Source organism: Zootoca vivipara, chromosome 10 (genome assembly GCF_965207765.1).
Source record: "Zootoca vivipara chromosome 10, rZooViv2.hap1.1, whole genome shotgun sequence".
In the NCBI taxonomy this organism is placed as follows: domain Eukaryota; kingdom Metazoa; phylum Chordata; class Lepidosauria; order Squamata; family Lacertidae; genus Zootoca; species Zootoca vivipara.
In genome coordinates this window covers 24586322-24603896 of record NC_142593.1, presented here as the reverse complement: position 1 = coordinate 24603896, position 17575 = coordinate 24586322, and the positions used below count along the sequence as shown (strand labels likewise).

The 17575-nt window shown below is 41.3% G+C and overlaps 1 protein-coding gene across 1 annotated transcript in view; it reads right to left on the bottom strand.

The window, feature by feature from the left end:
* Window positions 1-202: 202 nt before the first annotated feature.
* Window positions 203-17575, bottom strand: part of ST8SIA4 (ST8 alpha-N-acetyl-neuraminide alpha-2,8-sialyltransferase 4) — a 98345-nt gene continuing 80972 nt past the window's right edge. The window contains exon 5 of the mRNA XM_035100005.3: window positions 203-2882. Within this exon, the coding sequence (XP_034955896.3) occupies window positions 2600-2882 (283 nt within the window). The 3' untranslated portion in view covers window positions 203-2599. The remainder of the gene's footprint in view (window positions 2883-17575) is intronic.

Below are 17575 nucleotides of genomic sequence, written 5' to 3'. Positions count from 1 at the left end.
CACTTTAGCTAATGGGGCTTCCCACTGCTGCCATGCCGCCGGAACATGATTTCTGTTCTCATCCTGAAGCAAAGTTCTTAACCCGAGGAACTATTTCTAGGTTAGCAGAGTTTGTGAGATGAAGCGTTTGTAACCTGAAGTGTTTGTAACCCGAGGTACCACTGTATTATGGTCATTAAGCAGCCTGAGGAATTTTTATTTTGGACTATTTTTCTCTTGAGGTCCCTCTCAGACTATTACGCATTGAGCACTAAAACCTGCATGGGTCCTGTCTGTTCAGCTAAACACACTAAATATGTGAAGGTCATATGACTGTGTGAAAAGGGCCCTAAATATCTGAAAAGGACTAAAATGAAGAGTTATTCTGCATTTGTTTTTCTTCTAGTTTTTTATTCTTCTGCTTCTATATGGCATAAATCTGCAGGTGAAACCACATGAGAGAACCGCTGATTGTTCCCCCAACATGCATTTCTGAAGCCACTCCATCAATTGTGCTTTGATACTCTAGATTTACAGCCATTCTGTTTACAACCCTTTTTGTTCATACAAAACCATTAATAATTCTCATTGTCTGCTGTTTCAGAACAAAAAATACAGCCCCATATAGAAAGTGGAGCTTCAAAGAAGCGAAAAGGCAAGGGAACTCGTCAGTGGTATTTTCACATATTGCTCATCAGAATGCTATAGAACAGGACTAATGCACATATTGTCCAGCACTATGAAGAATCTGCATTTTAAAAGTGGTTTTGTAAACGAAAAACAAAATCCACTATGCCAACTAAACTATACAGACTTTGACATTTCAATGTTATTTATAACTTACATTAATTGTGATTAAATATCTTGATTCAAGAATATTATGGTCATAGTCTGATTTTTTTTTAAAAAAGGGAAAGCATCTGTTTCAGATTTTCAAAGCCTATATAAAAAGCAAAGTCAAGTTAAGGAATTTGTCCTTCAAACAAAATCTAGACACCAAGTTAGCAGTAAACAAATAAACAGCAAAAAAGGAGACTGAAAACAGTTTCTAAAGCAGCACAGCAACAAGTACTAAATTTTACACGTTTTCATCATTTGAAGGAAAACAAATCTACATCGATTACAAAATCAGCATAATCTTTGGCACCAAATGTAAGGGCACCTGCTTGTTAACAATATCATCTTCATAACAAAAATCTTGCCTTAAAGACAGCTCGAAACATCAGATTGTTTAAAAGTGCTAGCTTGCAATTTAGCTTCTGCTAAGTTTGTACTTTAGACCAGACTAAATGTTACAATAAACACACTTTCAGGGGAAAAAAGTATGTTTAAACTACCGGTAACTACTTCTGTTTTGAAGAAGAAGCAACTTTGGGATCTGGAACACACACCCAGATCAGGACAGTATCCTGTGGAAAATTCCTTGCCCTTGCTACGATCTGTCTCCCAAAGATAAAAATGTACACTCCATACAAGTTTGTACACACCGTGTATTTCGTATGGAGTTTTCCTAAATACACTCGGGAGCCCTCAGCAGTTGGACAGAAGAGGTTAGCAGAAAAATTAGTTTGGAGCCCTGATGAGGAATGTTTCACCAGTCCGGATTGTGACTTCACAGCTGCTTTTTGTTCAGAAGTTTGAGCACACTTTTGTTGTGTGTTTATTGTAACATGCAGTTCACCCTAAAAGAAGCACCTAAAAGCAGTTGGGAGACCCTAAGCTTTTTTTCAACGAGTTATACCATCCAGAACAAGCTAGTGAGATGACCCTCCCCGCTCCCATTTTCCATACACGTCCCAACATCACCTTCTCCAGCAGAACATGTTCCCAGCAGTGGCTGGTGCTGAGATATAGGGCTGCGGGGGCAAAACCTGATGGCTGGCTCTATGTGTTACAGCAGCAGCAAGTTGTCACGTGGAGGTAACTTCAGCTGCAATGTATAAGCTGCGCAATAAGATGCAATGAAGATTTTGTTTAAAAAATAAGATCTTCTAAGACCACTTCTCGACGATTACTTAAAATGTTCATAGTATTATCTTGTCAAAATCCCTTAAGGGGCTCCAATACCCAAACACCATAGAAAATGAATGACAATTTTTAAAAACAGGGAGGAAAAAGAGAAAGGTTATAATACAAAGCCGGGGATGCCCCCAGCTGAAGGTATTTTGCTTGATGTTTGTGATGTTATCTACTGCTCTGCCAATTCCGCCTTGATTGTTGCTGCCAAATGCAAAGTATTTCCTCAAGGGCAGATCCCACCTCTTGGGTATTTTGTTACACGCTGCCAGGCTTTGTGTTGGCAAATGAGCAGTAAATGGACTATTTGCTTCTTTAACAGGTGATGAATGCATCGTTGGATCTTGTAAACACTACTGATTTTATACATTCAAGCTTTGATCTTAGAGAAAGTGGCACTTACTCGAACCATTGCACTCGAGATTTAGCACTTCAACAGGTAAAAATGTTCGCTGGTACGGGAGTTCCGGTGCACTTCCTTGTTCTCCAATGGCTTGGTACAGTGCACAGGGATAAATCCACTGTTTTGATCCCACTGCTCGTCCATAAAAATCTGTGTGGCGAATCCCATATCTGGCACTTCTCCTAGTCCTCGACTTGTGCTTTATTGCTGCGCACACCGCCCCGTCGTCAATTTAAGTGCTCCTCTGTTATGTAACATACTTAAAGTTTTAAACTCTAATGGCATCCTATGTGGGCTGGCATTAGAAAAAAATCGATACTTTAAGTCATCATAATAATGATATTTGACTGGCTTTCCATTTATATCCTTCGGGAAGGGCCAGAATCCATAGAGATGAATTTCATCGCAGAACCTCGTAGCAAGTGTGTACATTAGGAGTCCTGTGCTAGGTCGCTTGATGAAAACCTTGTTGGTCAGCCAATATCTGTAAGGTAAGTGAAAAACAAGAGATGCACATTTGATTATTCGGACATCTTGTTTTAACTTCAGCATGCAGAACTAACACTCTCTCTCTCTCACACACACACACACACACACAAATAAAATAAAATAAAATACAGTAATAACAACACTGAATGCATTTTGATAATTACAAATGCTATAATCACCATGGAGATGAAAGTCCCATCCTATTTATGTGGCCCATCCCATCCCATTTCTGTATTAATCTGCTTTTAAATTTTTTTAAATTAAATTATGTATTGTTAAACATGGTTCCTTTCAGGAAACACACTTGAAAATGTGTTTTCTATTAGAGTAAACTGTGTGTGTGTGTGTGTGTGTGTGTGTGTGTGTGTGTGTGTGGTTTTTTGTTTTTTAAAAAAGGAGCATTTTGATACAGTTTTTGAGCTGATAACGGCATTGGAACATTTGAGAAGTGAGAAAGCTGGTAGATAACAAAAGTTCAATCCATGTACAGTGGTACCTCTGGTTGTGGACACAATCTGTTCTGGGGTGCCCTTCACACCCCCAAAAGTCCGCAACCAGAGCGGCACTTCTGGTGAGAGAGCACTTCCACATGCACAAAGCTTCTGCGCAGGTGCCGCGAAACGCGGAAGTAAACACTTCCGGGTTTGCCGCGTTCTTAACTTGAAAAGACGCAACCTGAAGCAGACGCAACCAGAGGTACCACTGTAGTAGCTGAGGGGGTGCAGAACAGGTCAATTCATATTGAAATCTAGAAAGACTGAATTACTCACACATCACTAGTGGAGAAGGCCAGGAGGAGTATATGCTTTGCAGGTACACAGTTCAAGTATAAAGTCCACTTGCCTCCCATGCATATTACTATTTTAGCTTCTTCAATGATTGGCATTCTATTTCGTTTCCTGGGGGTGAGGCATAACACCTCCATATTTTTCTCACACATGCACAACCCAACAAACCACCAGAATCAATTATGACTATACATCTTGCTAAGTATGGATATGAGATCAAGGGATCAACTGGGCTAACTTACAAGATCAGCAACAGCTCGTACCCAATGGTTGCATGAGCTGAAGACACCTTGTCCTTTTGTCCCTTGCAGTCTTGTGCGGCCCTGAAAACGTTCTTCCCAGGGCTGCAGGACCTTCCTGAACAAGCTATGTGGCAGAGGGCTGCAGTGTGAAGGGGAAATTGCCCAAAATCAGGTGCAGAAATATTGCACCAATACAGCTGGCACTTGTGATACAATATATGCCTTGTGCATTATTGATCATTATCATTATCTGGGTGAATGGTATTTTCAAAGCAACGAGTAAACAGGGAGATTGAATTTGAGGCTTCTGTTGCTCAGCGGAGGAAAAGTGGAGGGCAGAAAGGATCTGAAGTGAGCCTCCTTCCACCTCAAGTGACCAGCTGACAGTGGCAACTGTCAATCAGGTGCTGTGTATGTATGTGATGAACTAGTTGCAACTTTTGAGATATGTGACTGGCTCTAGCATCTCTTTATAGCAACCGTGCCTCCAGCCCCAAATTGAATCGGAACCACCTTGTGGGAATCCCTTGCAGACGACCACAGTGCAACAACAGTCAGGTTGTCTATCCACAGCAGTGACCAGAGGAGGAATGACCGCTAGGAGGAGCACAAAGAGAAGAAACACCTGAGTGCGTCTGCAGCAGGACAACTGGATCTGCCACAACTTCATCTGCCTCAAGTGCAACAAAACATGTCTCTTCCACAGGGCCGGATTTAGGTTTGATGACGCCCTAAGCTACAGAAGGTAATGGGGTCGGCAGAGACATCACTTTGCTGACAAAGGTCCGTATAGATAAAGCTATGGTTTTCCCAGTAGTGATGTATGGAAGTGAGAGCTGGATCATAAGAAGGCTGATTGCCGAAGAATTGATGCTTTTGAATTATGGTGCTGGAGGAGACTCTTGAGAGTCCCATGGACTGCAAGAAGATCAAACCTATCCATTCTGAAATCAGCCCCGAGTGCTCACTGGAAGGACAGATCCTGAAGCTGAGGCTTCAGTACTTTAGCCACCTCATGAGAAGAGAAGACTCCCTGGAAAAGACCCTGATGTTGGGAAAGATGGAGGGCACAAGGAGAAGGGGACGACAGAGGACGAGATGGCTGGACAGTGTTCTCGAAGCTACAAACATGAGTTTGACCAAGCTGCGGGAGGCAGTGGAAGACAGGAGTGCCTGGCGTGCTCTGGTCCATGGGGTCACAAAGAGTTGGACACGACTAAACAACTAAACAACAACATATGTCCAGCTGTCCTTTGTCAACAACTAATTGTCGCTGTTTTTTGTGTTGAATATATGCTATATGGTAATTTATGGACCCTATAGGTCCATACACAACACAAAACACTGTAACCTCCAACAATTTGACTTCACCCCAAAGGTGCACCCCTCCATTGTTTCCCGAGACAGACCAAAGCCAACTGGGTGAAGAAGGGTGTTAACCCTTCTCCCACTGTTTTCATGTGAAATAATCTTCCCTCCTACGCATTTTGGAGAAATGTATGTGGATGCAATATGGGTTCTCCAATAAGGCAAATAGCAGCTTGGGGGAAGGGGGAGGGCATAAAGCTCACAAGGAGATTGGATTTACCCACCCATCCTGTTGTGCCGCACTGCGGTCCATCATTACCCTCCACCATGCTACTTCAAAACAACAACAACTCTGAAGGGAAGGGTGATCAGTTCACAAATCTATAATTCCTTGCTTAGTTTAGAATGATCAGTCCAGAACTCAGAACCAGCCTTTTGCTCATGCCGTTCCCACTCTATGAAGGCTTTAGCACATGGAAATGTATTTGTGCGATATAGAAACGATCAAACAGGATTATCTCTTTTGTTAATACTGCGCCTCAGCCCTTCTCTGGTTTTCAGCAAAATCTCCTTCTGAATATAGCTGAATATAGCAACATTTTTTAAAAACTGTGTTGCCAGGCTTAGCTTTGGCTGTCATTAATCACATGTTGGGCAGGTTCCCCCCCCCTTCCAAAGCCTACATTAGTTGTGACTTGAAACCTCTAAAAAGCAAATGTTGAAGCAACAGTAACAGACCTGGGTAAGGGATGGAGTATGTGAAGCATTTGCTAATTTTAGAGTTATTTTCTTGTCTGTTAAGAGGGGGGGGGGAGGCAGGGAGAATCCCGACTCGCAGCAAATCCTTCAGTAGATAATTAAGGGCCACTTTCTGGTATGCTATGAATAAACCTAAAAGAAATGTAGTCCGAAAGCAGACACTGAGCCAAAACACTTGTCTTACCGAAGTTTGATTTTTATTCAAGCTTCTTACCATTTCACAAGTTCAGCCAGGAGCTCTTTTGTTCTTGCTATAAGCAGAATATGAGACACATAAAGCTATACATATTTTGGTTCCAGACTAGGCTCTGGACGCTTCCAGGCAGGAATTTATTCTGCAATGTCAACAGCTCATGTATACAGGTTTTGTGGCATCGTCGCCATCAAAATGCCAGGCACAACTCTTTTTTAATCCGGATTTTCCCTTACTGTGAAAAATCCAATTTGTAAAAAAAAAAAATCTATTATGTCGTCATAGTCACCACTGGTGTGGGAAATCATTACTGGGGGGGAACCCACTTCATTTTGGGGGCAGGATATGTGTGTGGCGATGTTTTGAGGGGTGTTCTCTAGAACTCTCCCTTACTCCCATTTGTTCACTACCAAATCACAACCTACCCATTTGGTTTAGTTAGCCCCCAATACCAAATGATGTGTGTGTGACTCCTAAGTATGCATTTGACACCTATTTCCAAAGATTGCTGCAATGTAATGGCACCTCTGAATTTCAACAACCCAGTTCGAAGGAGGATTTCCACACAGAAGAAGAAGAGGGGTTTGGATTTGATATCCCGCTTTATCACTACTTTTTCCCACTACATGTGGAACCCACCAGTTAATAATTTTGACGTAATAATCGCAAACGTATTTATTGTCTCTCGATTGGTTTGTTCGTTGCCATTTTATGTGTCCAGATATTTAGTTCCTTTTGGGTGTTTACAATGTAAGATTATTATTATTTATATAAAAAACGTAAAGGTTGTAATCCAACAGCCAAGTAACACAAATGCCTCTGGTACTTCCCTGTCATCAGCTATGAAACGGCTTGTAGCAGTGTCTCCGTAGCTATTGATGCTTTTGGTCTCACACATCCTGAAGTGTACAGAGTGTACATAAATGTTTTGTCTTACCATATGACAGTTACTTGAAATGACACATGAATTTACACACTTTGTCATGCAGTTTTCATACTGTATTTGAGGGAACTCTGAGGTTCCTTGGAATAAGCATTGGCTGAGTTCTTGAGAACATTTTTGAAGAAGAAGAGTTTGGATTTGATATCCCGCTTTATCACTACCCAAAGGAGTCTCAAAGCGGCTAACAATCTCCTTTCCCTTCCTCCCCCACCACAAACACTCTGTGAGGTGAGTGAGGCTGAGAGACTTCAGAGAAGTGTGACTAGCCCAAGGTCACCCAGAAGCTGCATGTGGAGGAACGGAGATGCGAACCCGCTTCCCCAGATCACGAGTCTACTGCTCTTAACCACTACACCATACTGGCTCAAGTAAATGTGGATAACTGATGGTTGCCTCAAGGTATGCAATCACAGTACATACACTGGCCTTTAAAAAGTTATTATATGGGGTTTTTTCCCCGGAAGACTAATTTTGTCCCGTGGTCTCCCCCCCCATTTTTGTGGGAAAATATGTGATTGTCTGTCAACTGTTACAGGGCCCTTCAAGGTATTCTTGGGGACTTTTATACTGCCTCTCTGCACCCCCAAAATTAAACAGCAGACAAATATAACCAGATATCAAGCTTGTACAAGACCTCCATAGAAATGGGTCTTGAAGTGCCAAAACTTCAAGCCTCCACTTTAACCACTGGAAAAAATGATACCTACGAGGTGGTCAAGGTTGTCTGCTTCTGGTGATTTTTCTTTTTTTTAAGAACACATGCACAGGTACAGAACTAACACGTACAGTGGTACCTTGGTTCCCAAACGGCTTAGCTGATGAACAAATCGGCTCCCAAATGCCGCAAACTCAGAAGTAAGTGTTCCGGTTAGTGAATGTTTTTTGGAGGCTAAACAGCTGTCTGCATTGTTTCCGGGGCCAATCAGCCAATCAGAAGCTGAGCCTTGGTTTTTGAAGGTTTTTGAAGTCGAACGGACCTCCAGAACGGATTGAGTTCGAGAACCAAGATACCACTGTATACATGTCCAGAATGGGAAAAGGTGGAGCGGCAGCAAAGTAACAGAGTAAAGACAAACATTCAGTCAAATTCCCCCCATTGGTGTGGATGGCAAACAGCAAAATAGCAGTGAATGCCAAGGAATGAGAAGAATGGACTGTGTGGAAGCGAACACACCAGTTGTACACATGGGGGGGGAATAGATCTGAACAACCCATTTGCTATATAAAGCTCATGTCAGGAAGTGCTCCTCCAACACTGGGAGGAAACTCTGTTGGCAATTGTTCCTTGGTCCTACTAAAAGAGATGAATAAATGCACAGCAGCAGAAATAATGAATAAGGCACAGCTGCATATATTTGAGACATTGTCACTTCGCCAATGTGTGCAAAAACACTGCAAGTGTTAGAGAAATAGATTGCAGGCTTCTATAAACATCTTGCTTGGACTCGAAGTTCTGCTGATCCTCATGTGCCTATGGTACAGAGCTCCTTCTTTGGCTGTTGTGGAAGGAACAAGGGTCCCTCTTATTGTGTGGTGCAGGAGAAACTCATGCCAGCACTGGCGAAGGAAGAGGAGTGCGGGGGGAGCACACCGCCCCCGGCAGCGCAATCCCGCTGGGGTGCCATTGCGGCTGTTTCCCCCCTCCCCCCACGCGCCGCAGGCCAGCACCTTTAGCCAGCACCTTTAGCCAGCAGAATCTGGAATCTTGTCTAGTGATGGCTGTAGTTTTTTTGTAACATGAACAGTCTCAGCTTTCCAGGAGTGCAGTAGAATAGGTTTCTATGGCTCAAATAACTCTGGCATTTATATTACAGGGAAAGAAGAAATAACCCAAGCGTATTTTGGATCGTAGTCAAGCAATTCACAAAAGTAGAGTTGGTCTCATGGAGCTGAAGCAACTTTAAAATGAAAGGTGAAGATGGCACACTCACACGCACTGTCCCACATACAGAAGTTTGGGTTTATCAGCTGGAAGTTGGTATCAGCCTCCTTCTACATGCATCTCATAGTGCATCTGGGATTTGCCAGATGCACTGCTCTGCCTTGGGCTAGCTTCCTTGGTTAGGCTGGTGCCAATGCCCGGTTTTCTCTGCTTGGACCCATGCCTAGAGTGAACATCTGCTGAGTTTTTAATCCTGGACTAGATTTCCAGTGCCTACTGCAAATTCAGATTTACTATGCTGGCATATGCTTAGCACAACCAGTTCCAGGTTTTACTGGGTGCTTGCAAAAGAAAATCCTTGTCAGTAGGTCCTCCTAGTCAACATTTTGGCCACAGAGCTTCCAAAAACAAGAAAATGCCATTGAGAATGTACAAAATGTTTTCTCGCTTGCTTAAAAAAGCAGAAAGTTATAGGACTGCCAAGTGCCAACCAACATCAACCCAATAACCTAGCAATAAATCCTGGCTCATGGTGTCCACATGGGGAGACACAAAGACCTAACTGGAGAAAGTATAGAGTTTGAAGAAAATTAGGCAGAGAAAGTCTCTCTCTTTGGCTACCATCAGTCTTATTGCTCAGCTTCAGCAATTTCCAAGAGGCAGCTGCTTCTAAAAACACCAGTCACCTTGTTCTTGCCAGGGAGTGGTGGTTGCGGCTTAGGGCGGCCTGGTGCCAGATGATGTCATTTCCTCCTCAGCTGCGGGGGCTGTCAGAGCCCACCCATGGCTTTAGCCAATTGTGGGTGGGTGAAGGGGGCATGGCTTGGGAAGTGGCCCAGAGGGGAGACTCCACCTCCCTCTGTTTTCACTCTTTTCTACAACTCCTGATTATGGATGATTTTTTTTAATAACTATGAAGAAATATCGGTTTGATTATTTTTTAAATAAAACAATTATGACTTGTTATTTGGGACATCACTGAAATGCCCTTATGATATCAGAAATGTGTTGCCATTGAAATGTGTGCTGTTCATGTTTATTTATTGGTGTAGCTGATCATTTATCTTGTATATTGTGAACTGCCATGAACACAATTTCCTTATAATAATAATAATAATTTATTATTTATACCCTGCCCATCTGGCTGGGTTTCCCCAGCCACTCTGGGTGGCTTCCAACAGAAAAATAAAATACAATAATCTATTAAACATTAAAACAGGGCTGCCTTCAGATGTCTTCTAAAAATCTGGTAGTTGTTTTTCTCTTTGACATCTGATGGGAGGGCGTTCCACAGGGCGGCCGCCACTACCGAGAAGGCCCTCTGCCTGGTTCCCTGTAACTTGGCTTCTCGCAGTGAGGGAACCGCCAGAAGGCCCTCGGTGCTGGACCTCAGTGTCCGGGCAGAACGATGGGGGTGGAGACGCTCCTTATAAAAAGGGGGTGAGACTTTTAGGGCTTGGGAAGGGGACCTTCCTTTCTTCTCCTCCTCTTTGTAGACCTTCATGCCTCCTCAAAGGTGAGCTGGAGGGTGCCCCAACCCTCCAGAGCAGATTTGCGGCTGCATGGGAGAGTGGCGAGTGGAAATGTGTTCCACAAGTGGAATGGTATTCAACTAAAAGTTACTTAGAACAGACCCACTAAAATTGATGGATCTAATGTAATCACATTCACTCATTAAAATATATGAGTGGGTGGCACACATGATGAATAAAATTTGCATTTTCTTGAAATGAATGCAGATGAATGCTGGCTCATCACATCTGCTGCCTGCTTGGTTCACACTACAGGCTATGTAACTATATACACAACTGTGTGAAGAAATTCAGTACAGTAGTTTTAGTTGACCCTTAGAAAATAAGAGGGGAAAAGAACAAACAAAAGACACATTTCCCACATTCTGCACAAGTCTTGATGTGGTGATATTAAGCCAAAAGGCAGAACCAAAAATAACGGCTGGGTGCTTTATAAATGAGGAAGGAGCTCAGGCTCAATCTCAATTTCTATAAATCTAGGACACCTTGAAATTCACAGTGAAATTTTGCAGCTTCTAACCATCTCAGAGAGAATCCAAGTGCATCCAAGTAACAAAAATGACTTGAGGCATTTAACCTGCAGTTTAGAACTTAAATCCCTTTCCAGAGGCTGATTTTTGTAATTAATCAGTCAATAACACATCTCATCCCAGTAAATCCCTGGCTTCCAGTTTCTGCTTAAATGATTTTAAAACTGACCCATGGGTTTATTTGGCTTCTATGATTCGTTCCTAGATTATACAACTGAACCGGTTAGTGAACAGCATTGCTGCCTAAGAGATCAGTCAAACCTGATTATTGGAAAATTGCTTAACCAGAAAAGTAATTGTTTGATTAATAGTCTGCTGGCACTGTTTCTGTCCTATGGGTGAGTAAATTCAGGTAATTCTTGGTCATTAAGAAATCCTGACATGGCAGTGTTTCTTTGAAGACACAGATTCTTCTTATGGAAATCCTTTCCCCAATAATAACCAAGACAATGACCCAACAGGATTTGGGGGTTGGGAGGGAGAGAGAAGCAGTTTGAGGCCTTAATGAACATAAATTTTAACAGGCATGGAGCAAGCACTTTAGAATTATCTGATAAAATGTCCCATTTAAAACAGGGTGGATAAAAATCAACGATTTTTTTAAAAAAATAAAAAATGGATTTTTTTATTTAAATCGGATTTTTTTTATTTAAATCGGATTTTTTTAAATAAAATGCTTTTTGAGGAAAATATATTACCACCCAAAGGTTATTCCATCATGAAATAAAGATTAGTTTTTTTAATTATGTAGAATAAGGTTGTATATGTTTAATTTTGGGGGTAAATAAATTCCAGTAATCCATTCACAATGTCATGCTCTTCCAGAGGTTTTTGTAAGATTATTGGGCAGTTTCTCTGCCTACAAGATATTATCACAGGTGCTTGGTTTACTTTTGCAGTTCTCAAAACTGAATTTGACTCAACAGAGATCACATGCCTCTTCTTCCCAGCAAAAATGTTATAACATGAACAGAGTTGAGAAAAAGACCTTAATCCTATTGTTCTACAAACCTATGAATACAAAAACAACCCCTTCAGCGCTAAGTTTCAAGAAGTTCAGTGAATAGAATAGAAACAATATTTTTCTGATTGTTTGGAGTGGACAGCATTTAAGTTTTTCATGTGTAGGCTGGGCTGACAGTCTAAGTTTCTTAAAATATATATATATATATTGTTTATGTTTAGCCAAATTAGTTAACAAACATGGATGTTTGTTGAAGCAAATAACATATGCTGTAATGTTATTGTTTCAGTTGAATAAATCTATTTAAATTGTTATTATTAAGGTAATGATTATTTTTCTCCTTCCTAAGTACAACAGTAAAGTTGTCCAAATATGAATGATTAACCTATTAAACTGGGGATAAAAAAAACTAATATGAAAAGTTGTTATTCTAAAAATCTTCATCTACTTGCATATTAAAGTCATACCAGCAAGAATTAGTCTTTATGTAGAAAACTATGATTTAAATCAAGCCTTACTGACTAGTGATTTAAATCATGATTTAAATCGTGATTTAAATCAGTTTGATTTAAATCAAATCCACCCTGATTTAAAATATCCTGTACATGTGATCCAGGAATTGTTTTATCTGCACATTAGCTACTGACATGCACACACACAAGTTCCCAAGCCTTGCTGACCATCTGTTAACAAGATGCATGAGTGTATAACTGGATGAGATCAATCTGGATTGTGTTGGGGAAGGAAGTAAAGGGCGCACATTATGCATCCCTTTAAATGGCTCCACAGCTGTTCATTACACATGTGTTATTTTCTCATAATGAAAGCAATATTTTTGGAGCAGATCCTTTGAGAAAAATGATGGAAATGGTGTCATTTGTGAAAACTATGATTAGTAACAAAACTAAGTTTTCCAAGTCTTAAACATGGACACCACATTGAATCCATCTGTGTAAATGCAGTGGTGTGAGGAAGGAAGTGGAGCCACCTCACTTGCAATAACTTGCAGGTCCACCTCAATCAGATCTAATCTAGGCCCGACATTTTTTGCCAGTTGTTATTGTCCATATGGCTGATATGATGAAGGATCAGATTGGTGTGGCTGAAGCCACTGTGATCTGTCTTCTATCTGTGGAAAAACACAGCCACTTGTACATAAAGAGCATTCCTTGTTGGTTGGCAACCACCATAAACATAGCCCACCTCGTACATCCTTGGATTACTGTATAAACTGGGGAATGTCCGGGCATTATTGGAAGGCACTTCCGGAAATAACCTTCTAAAGATTAGTAAGGTCTGAGTCTGATCCCTGCCTTAAACATAAGACTATCAAGGAACAAAAAGGAAGAATATAAACATAATAAATAAAAAAGAAAACTATCAGGAAAAGATAAAACAATCCAGCCTATTCATACAAAATAAGTAACCATTTGCTCAACAATGATTTCACACTGATCTCAGACAATTTCTATTTTTCTGGGTCTAGCAGTCTGAAGACCCTGATAACACATCAATTCATCAATCACCACAGAATGTACTTGTCATTTTGTCACATTCTGTTAATCTATTCAATGGACCTCAAGTAGTGCATTAAGTAATATAATTGACATCTGTCACTGTACAAGCCTCATTTTGTCTTTGATCTCATTTTCCCCAGGGGGAAAGATGTGTTTTTGGAAGAGTTTTCTTTATGTTATCCAAAGCTTGCTTACTCAAAATTAAGAGTGATATCCAACAAAGTTTTACTCAGAGCAGACCCATTGAAATTAATGGCCCTAACTTTCATTTATTTCAGTGGGTCTATTTTAGGTAAGCTACTAACATGGGTTTGAAACTACGGGAGGCAGTGGGAGCTGGGTATGTTTAGCCTGGAGAAGAGAAGGTTAAGGGGTGATATGATAGCCATGTTCAAATATATAAAAGGATGTCATATAGAGGAGGGAGAAAGGTTGCTTTCTGCTGCTCCAGAGAAGCGGACACGGAGCAATCGATTCAAACTACAAGAAAGAAGATTCCACCTAAACATTAGGAAGAACTTCCTGACAGTAAGAGCTGTTTGGCAGTGGAATTTGCTACCAAGGAGTGTGGTGGAGTCTCCTTCTTTGGAGGTCTTTAAGCGGAGGCTTGACAGGCATATGTCAAGAATGCTTTGATGGTGTTTCCTGCTTGGCAGGGGGTTGAACTGGATGGCCCTTGTGGTCTCTTCCAACTCTATGATTCTATGATTCCTGGCGTGCTCTGGTCCATGGGGTCACGAAGAGTCGGACACGACTAAACAACTAAACAACAACAATTCTAGGTAAAGTTTAGTTCAGTGTTTTTCAAACTTGGGTCATCAGCTATTAGACTAAAATTCCCATTATCCATATCTAGCAGTACCAGTGGTCATGGTTGATGGGAGTTGTAGTCCAACAACAACTGGAGACGCAAGTTGAAGAAGCACTGGCTTTAGTTAAATACAACCCCTTGTCCCCTTAACTTCAAGTAAGTGTGCTCAGAATTGCACTGAAGAAATTTGTAGTGTTGCAGGCATGTTAAAGCAGGCGTTCCTTCCACTTCAGGACTATTTTGCCAACTAACAATGGAGGACTGCTGACCACAGCTTACTGCTGCTAACTGAGCCTAGTGGGGATTTGTATCACCTTATCCCTCCGCCAGCAATAAACACTGGGAAAGTTAGGGTTCCTGCTGCTGATCCAAAGACATGGCAGAATTAGCTCGCCTCTGAAGAAGATGCCCGTTGCAGCACTATTTGAGTCACTACTCTGAGCCTGCCTCCTTTTAATAACACTGCCCAAAAGTAACCTTTTGAGGCCATAAGGCTTCCTTGTGTGCCTCCAATTTTAAAGCCTGTTTGAGCAATCAGAAGTTTATGAAAATAACTGACACAAACCAACAATCCACAATGAAAATACGTACTTCTCTTCCAGGAGGAATTCCCATTCCCAGTGTCAACTTCACTTACATTCTGACATGAGCCTAAGGTGATTCTTTGAAAGGTGAGATAGTTTGCCAAACTTCCACACACCACTGCAGGGCCAAGGGTGGGTGGCCTTAAAGATTCTCTCCTCTGTGTTTAAGCACTAGGAAGCAAATCACTCAGCACCATGCAGCTGCATAGATGCTCACTTCGTAGGTGTCCTTGGTGATGTGAAGGAAAGTAAAGGACTTCTGCCAGGCAGTGGTGGAACTTCATGCTCCGGCACGGGGGGGGGGGGCGGAGAGCAGGCAGGGGGGGGGCTGGCGTGAGTCCCAGGAGAACAGTCCTCTGCTAGTTTTCAAAACTGTCTAGTTCCAGCATCTCAAAAGGATGCCAAATTCATGTAAACTGAACTAACTGATGCTGTGCATTGAATATATACAAATTTGGGTATACATGTTAGGATTCATTCCCCGTCTGCAGTCATAGGGTTATTGTGTATCATATGACTGTATGCGTTTTCATTCCCACAGAGTGGAAGTGACGTAGACAGGATGTTTATCTTGGAACTGTTGTTCCTTTGTTCTTTCTCTTTACTGGCTGTTATGCCAGAGAGAGGGAGCCATGATGTAGAGCTCCCAGTTTTTTTATATGTAAATAAAGCAGTTAAGCCTTATTTACTGACTTGTGTGTTGTTCATCACGTTTGTGAGAGCAATCGCATATTTGGCCTGTGGGACCAGTCTAACAGTTGGCCCCCGGGATGGCCGAATTATTGACAATGCAATCATATAATCAGTATATGATCAAGTAATCATTATATACAACTTATGGAAAAGCACGTAAAATCACACCACAGAGTGCCTAAATATTTTGAAGAGGAAGGCAGATAACTCAGTTTAAGCCCTCATGTTTCAAGTGTAATGGCTAGTTCCTCCCTAAAATGACAAATGAACCCATAATATTCCTCCGGACAGAAAAGATTAATGGGAAAGAATGCATTATCAATACAGCCTGCAGCATTTAATGGGGAAGCAAGGAAAATGCAAACAAATACCAAGGAGAAAGTTTAGACACTTTTCTTCCCCTTAAAGAAAAAAAAATATCCTGAGTCCAAGCTCTGTTGGTGAGATTTCATATGCAAAACACCGAATGACTGATGTGAATTTGAATTGTGTTAGATGGGTGCTGGTGAAGTAAAATAGATATTGCTCATGCTGCCATTATTGACTAGATTTGTTCTGACTAATCTAGAGCAATGCTTTGCAATATGATTCACCTTAAGGACTATTCAGATACTGCAAAATCTGGCATGGCACATGAGACAAGATAAAATTTAGAGCTGTGCTGAGATGTTGACCGATTTTTTCCTCCTAGCAATTTGCATGGGGAAGTCCTAAACATACATCACCCTAAAAAGAGGGGAAAATAAATTTGTTGGAAATTCTCCAAATTGTGTTTACCTTTCTTAAAGGTTTAAGGTGTGTGTGTGTGTGTGTGTGTGTGTGTGTGTGATATCTGACTCTGCAGACACACCAGAAGCTCATACTTTCTGGAACGCATTCCTTGCAAGAGGATCTGTGGACAAGTGGAAAAGCTTCCCTTGGTAGCAATGCAAAGATATTTGTTTAAGGTTAAAAGTGGAGGTGAGGAATCCTAAAAATTAAAAGTACAGTCCTTTGTGTAGCCAAAATAGCACCATCTACACATAAGAGGCAGCTATGAGCAGGTTTGGGGAAGCAGCCAATTTTAGAGAAAGGCTGGATAAATATTGATTGTCCAGAATGTACATTTATGCAACATAATCCAGAGAGACAATGCATCCTGTCACACCATTTCTGATTTCAAAAAGTAGACATTTCTGAAACATAACTTTTCATCCTATTACACTGAGGTGCCATGCTTGCATTGTTACTTCCTATTTAACAACTGACATGTAAGAGTCAGATTAGATGTTATTGGCAGTTGTAGATGAGGAACATGTGGATTGGTCAGCTGTGTAACGGAAGGGTCAATAAATATAAGGCACTGTGGGGGATATGCTTGTAAAAGCAAATATTCACAGTCATAAGAAATGAGCTCAGCACAACAGTGTTTAAGGAGTGTCAACATGTACAAGGTCTACCAGGGACTTTCTAGCAATCCCCAACCCACGTAACCCTGGTCCTCTTCAGAGGATTATGTTTGATGAGAAGTGTTGAACAATCAATCAATCAATCAATCCGGGTTCCAAATAACAGTGATACTAGTCCTGTGTGATCAATGGCACTATGGGCTTGCATTTCTCTTAACAGCAGCACTTATGTCACATTGCGAACCACCTTTGAACCAAAGGTGACTTTCAAAAGTTATTTGTGACGTGCCATGTAGATCTCTCCTTCAATAGGAAAAAAAATCAATGCCTAAAGCAGCTTTTGGATACCAGCCTAAGAATATTATTTCAAATATTGCAGAAGGCTTTTTTTTTTATAAACCAGTGCATTCCTTAAAAGCTGATTCATCCTTTCCTCCAATCCTCCCCCAAATCCCACTTTTGTCGTGAATCCGTTGGCACAACCCCTCCTTCCCCAGTTCCCATGCCCTAGTATAACTAAGCCTAAGCGCATGCTGTTGAAATAAACACATCTG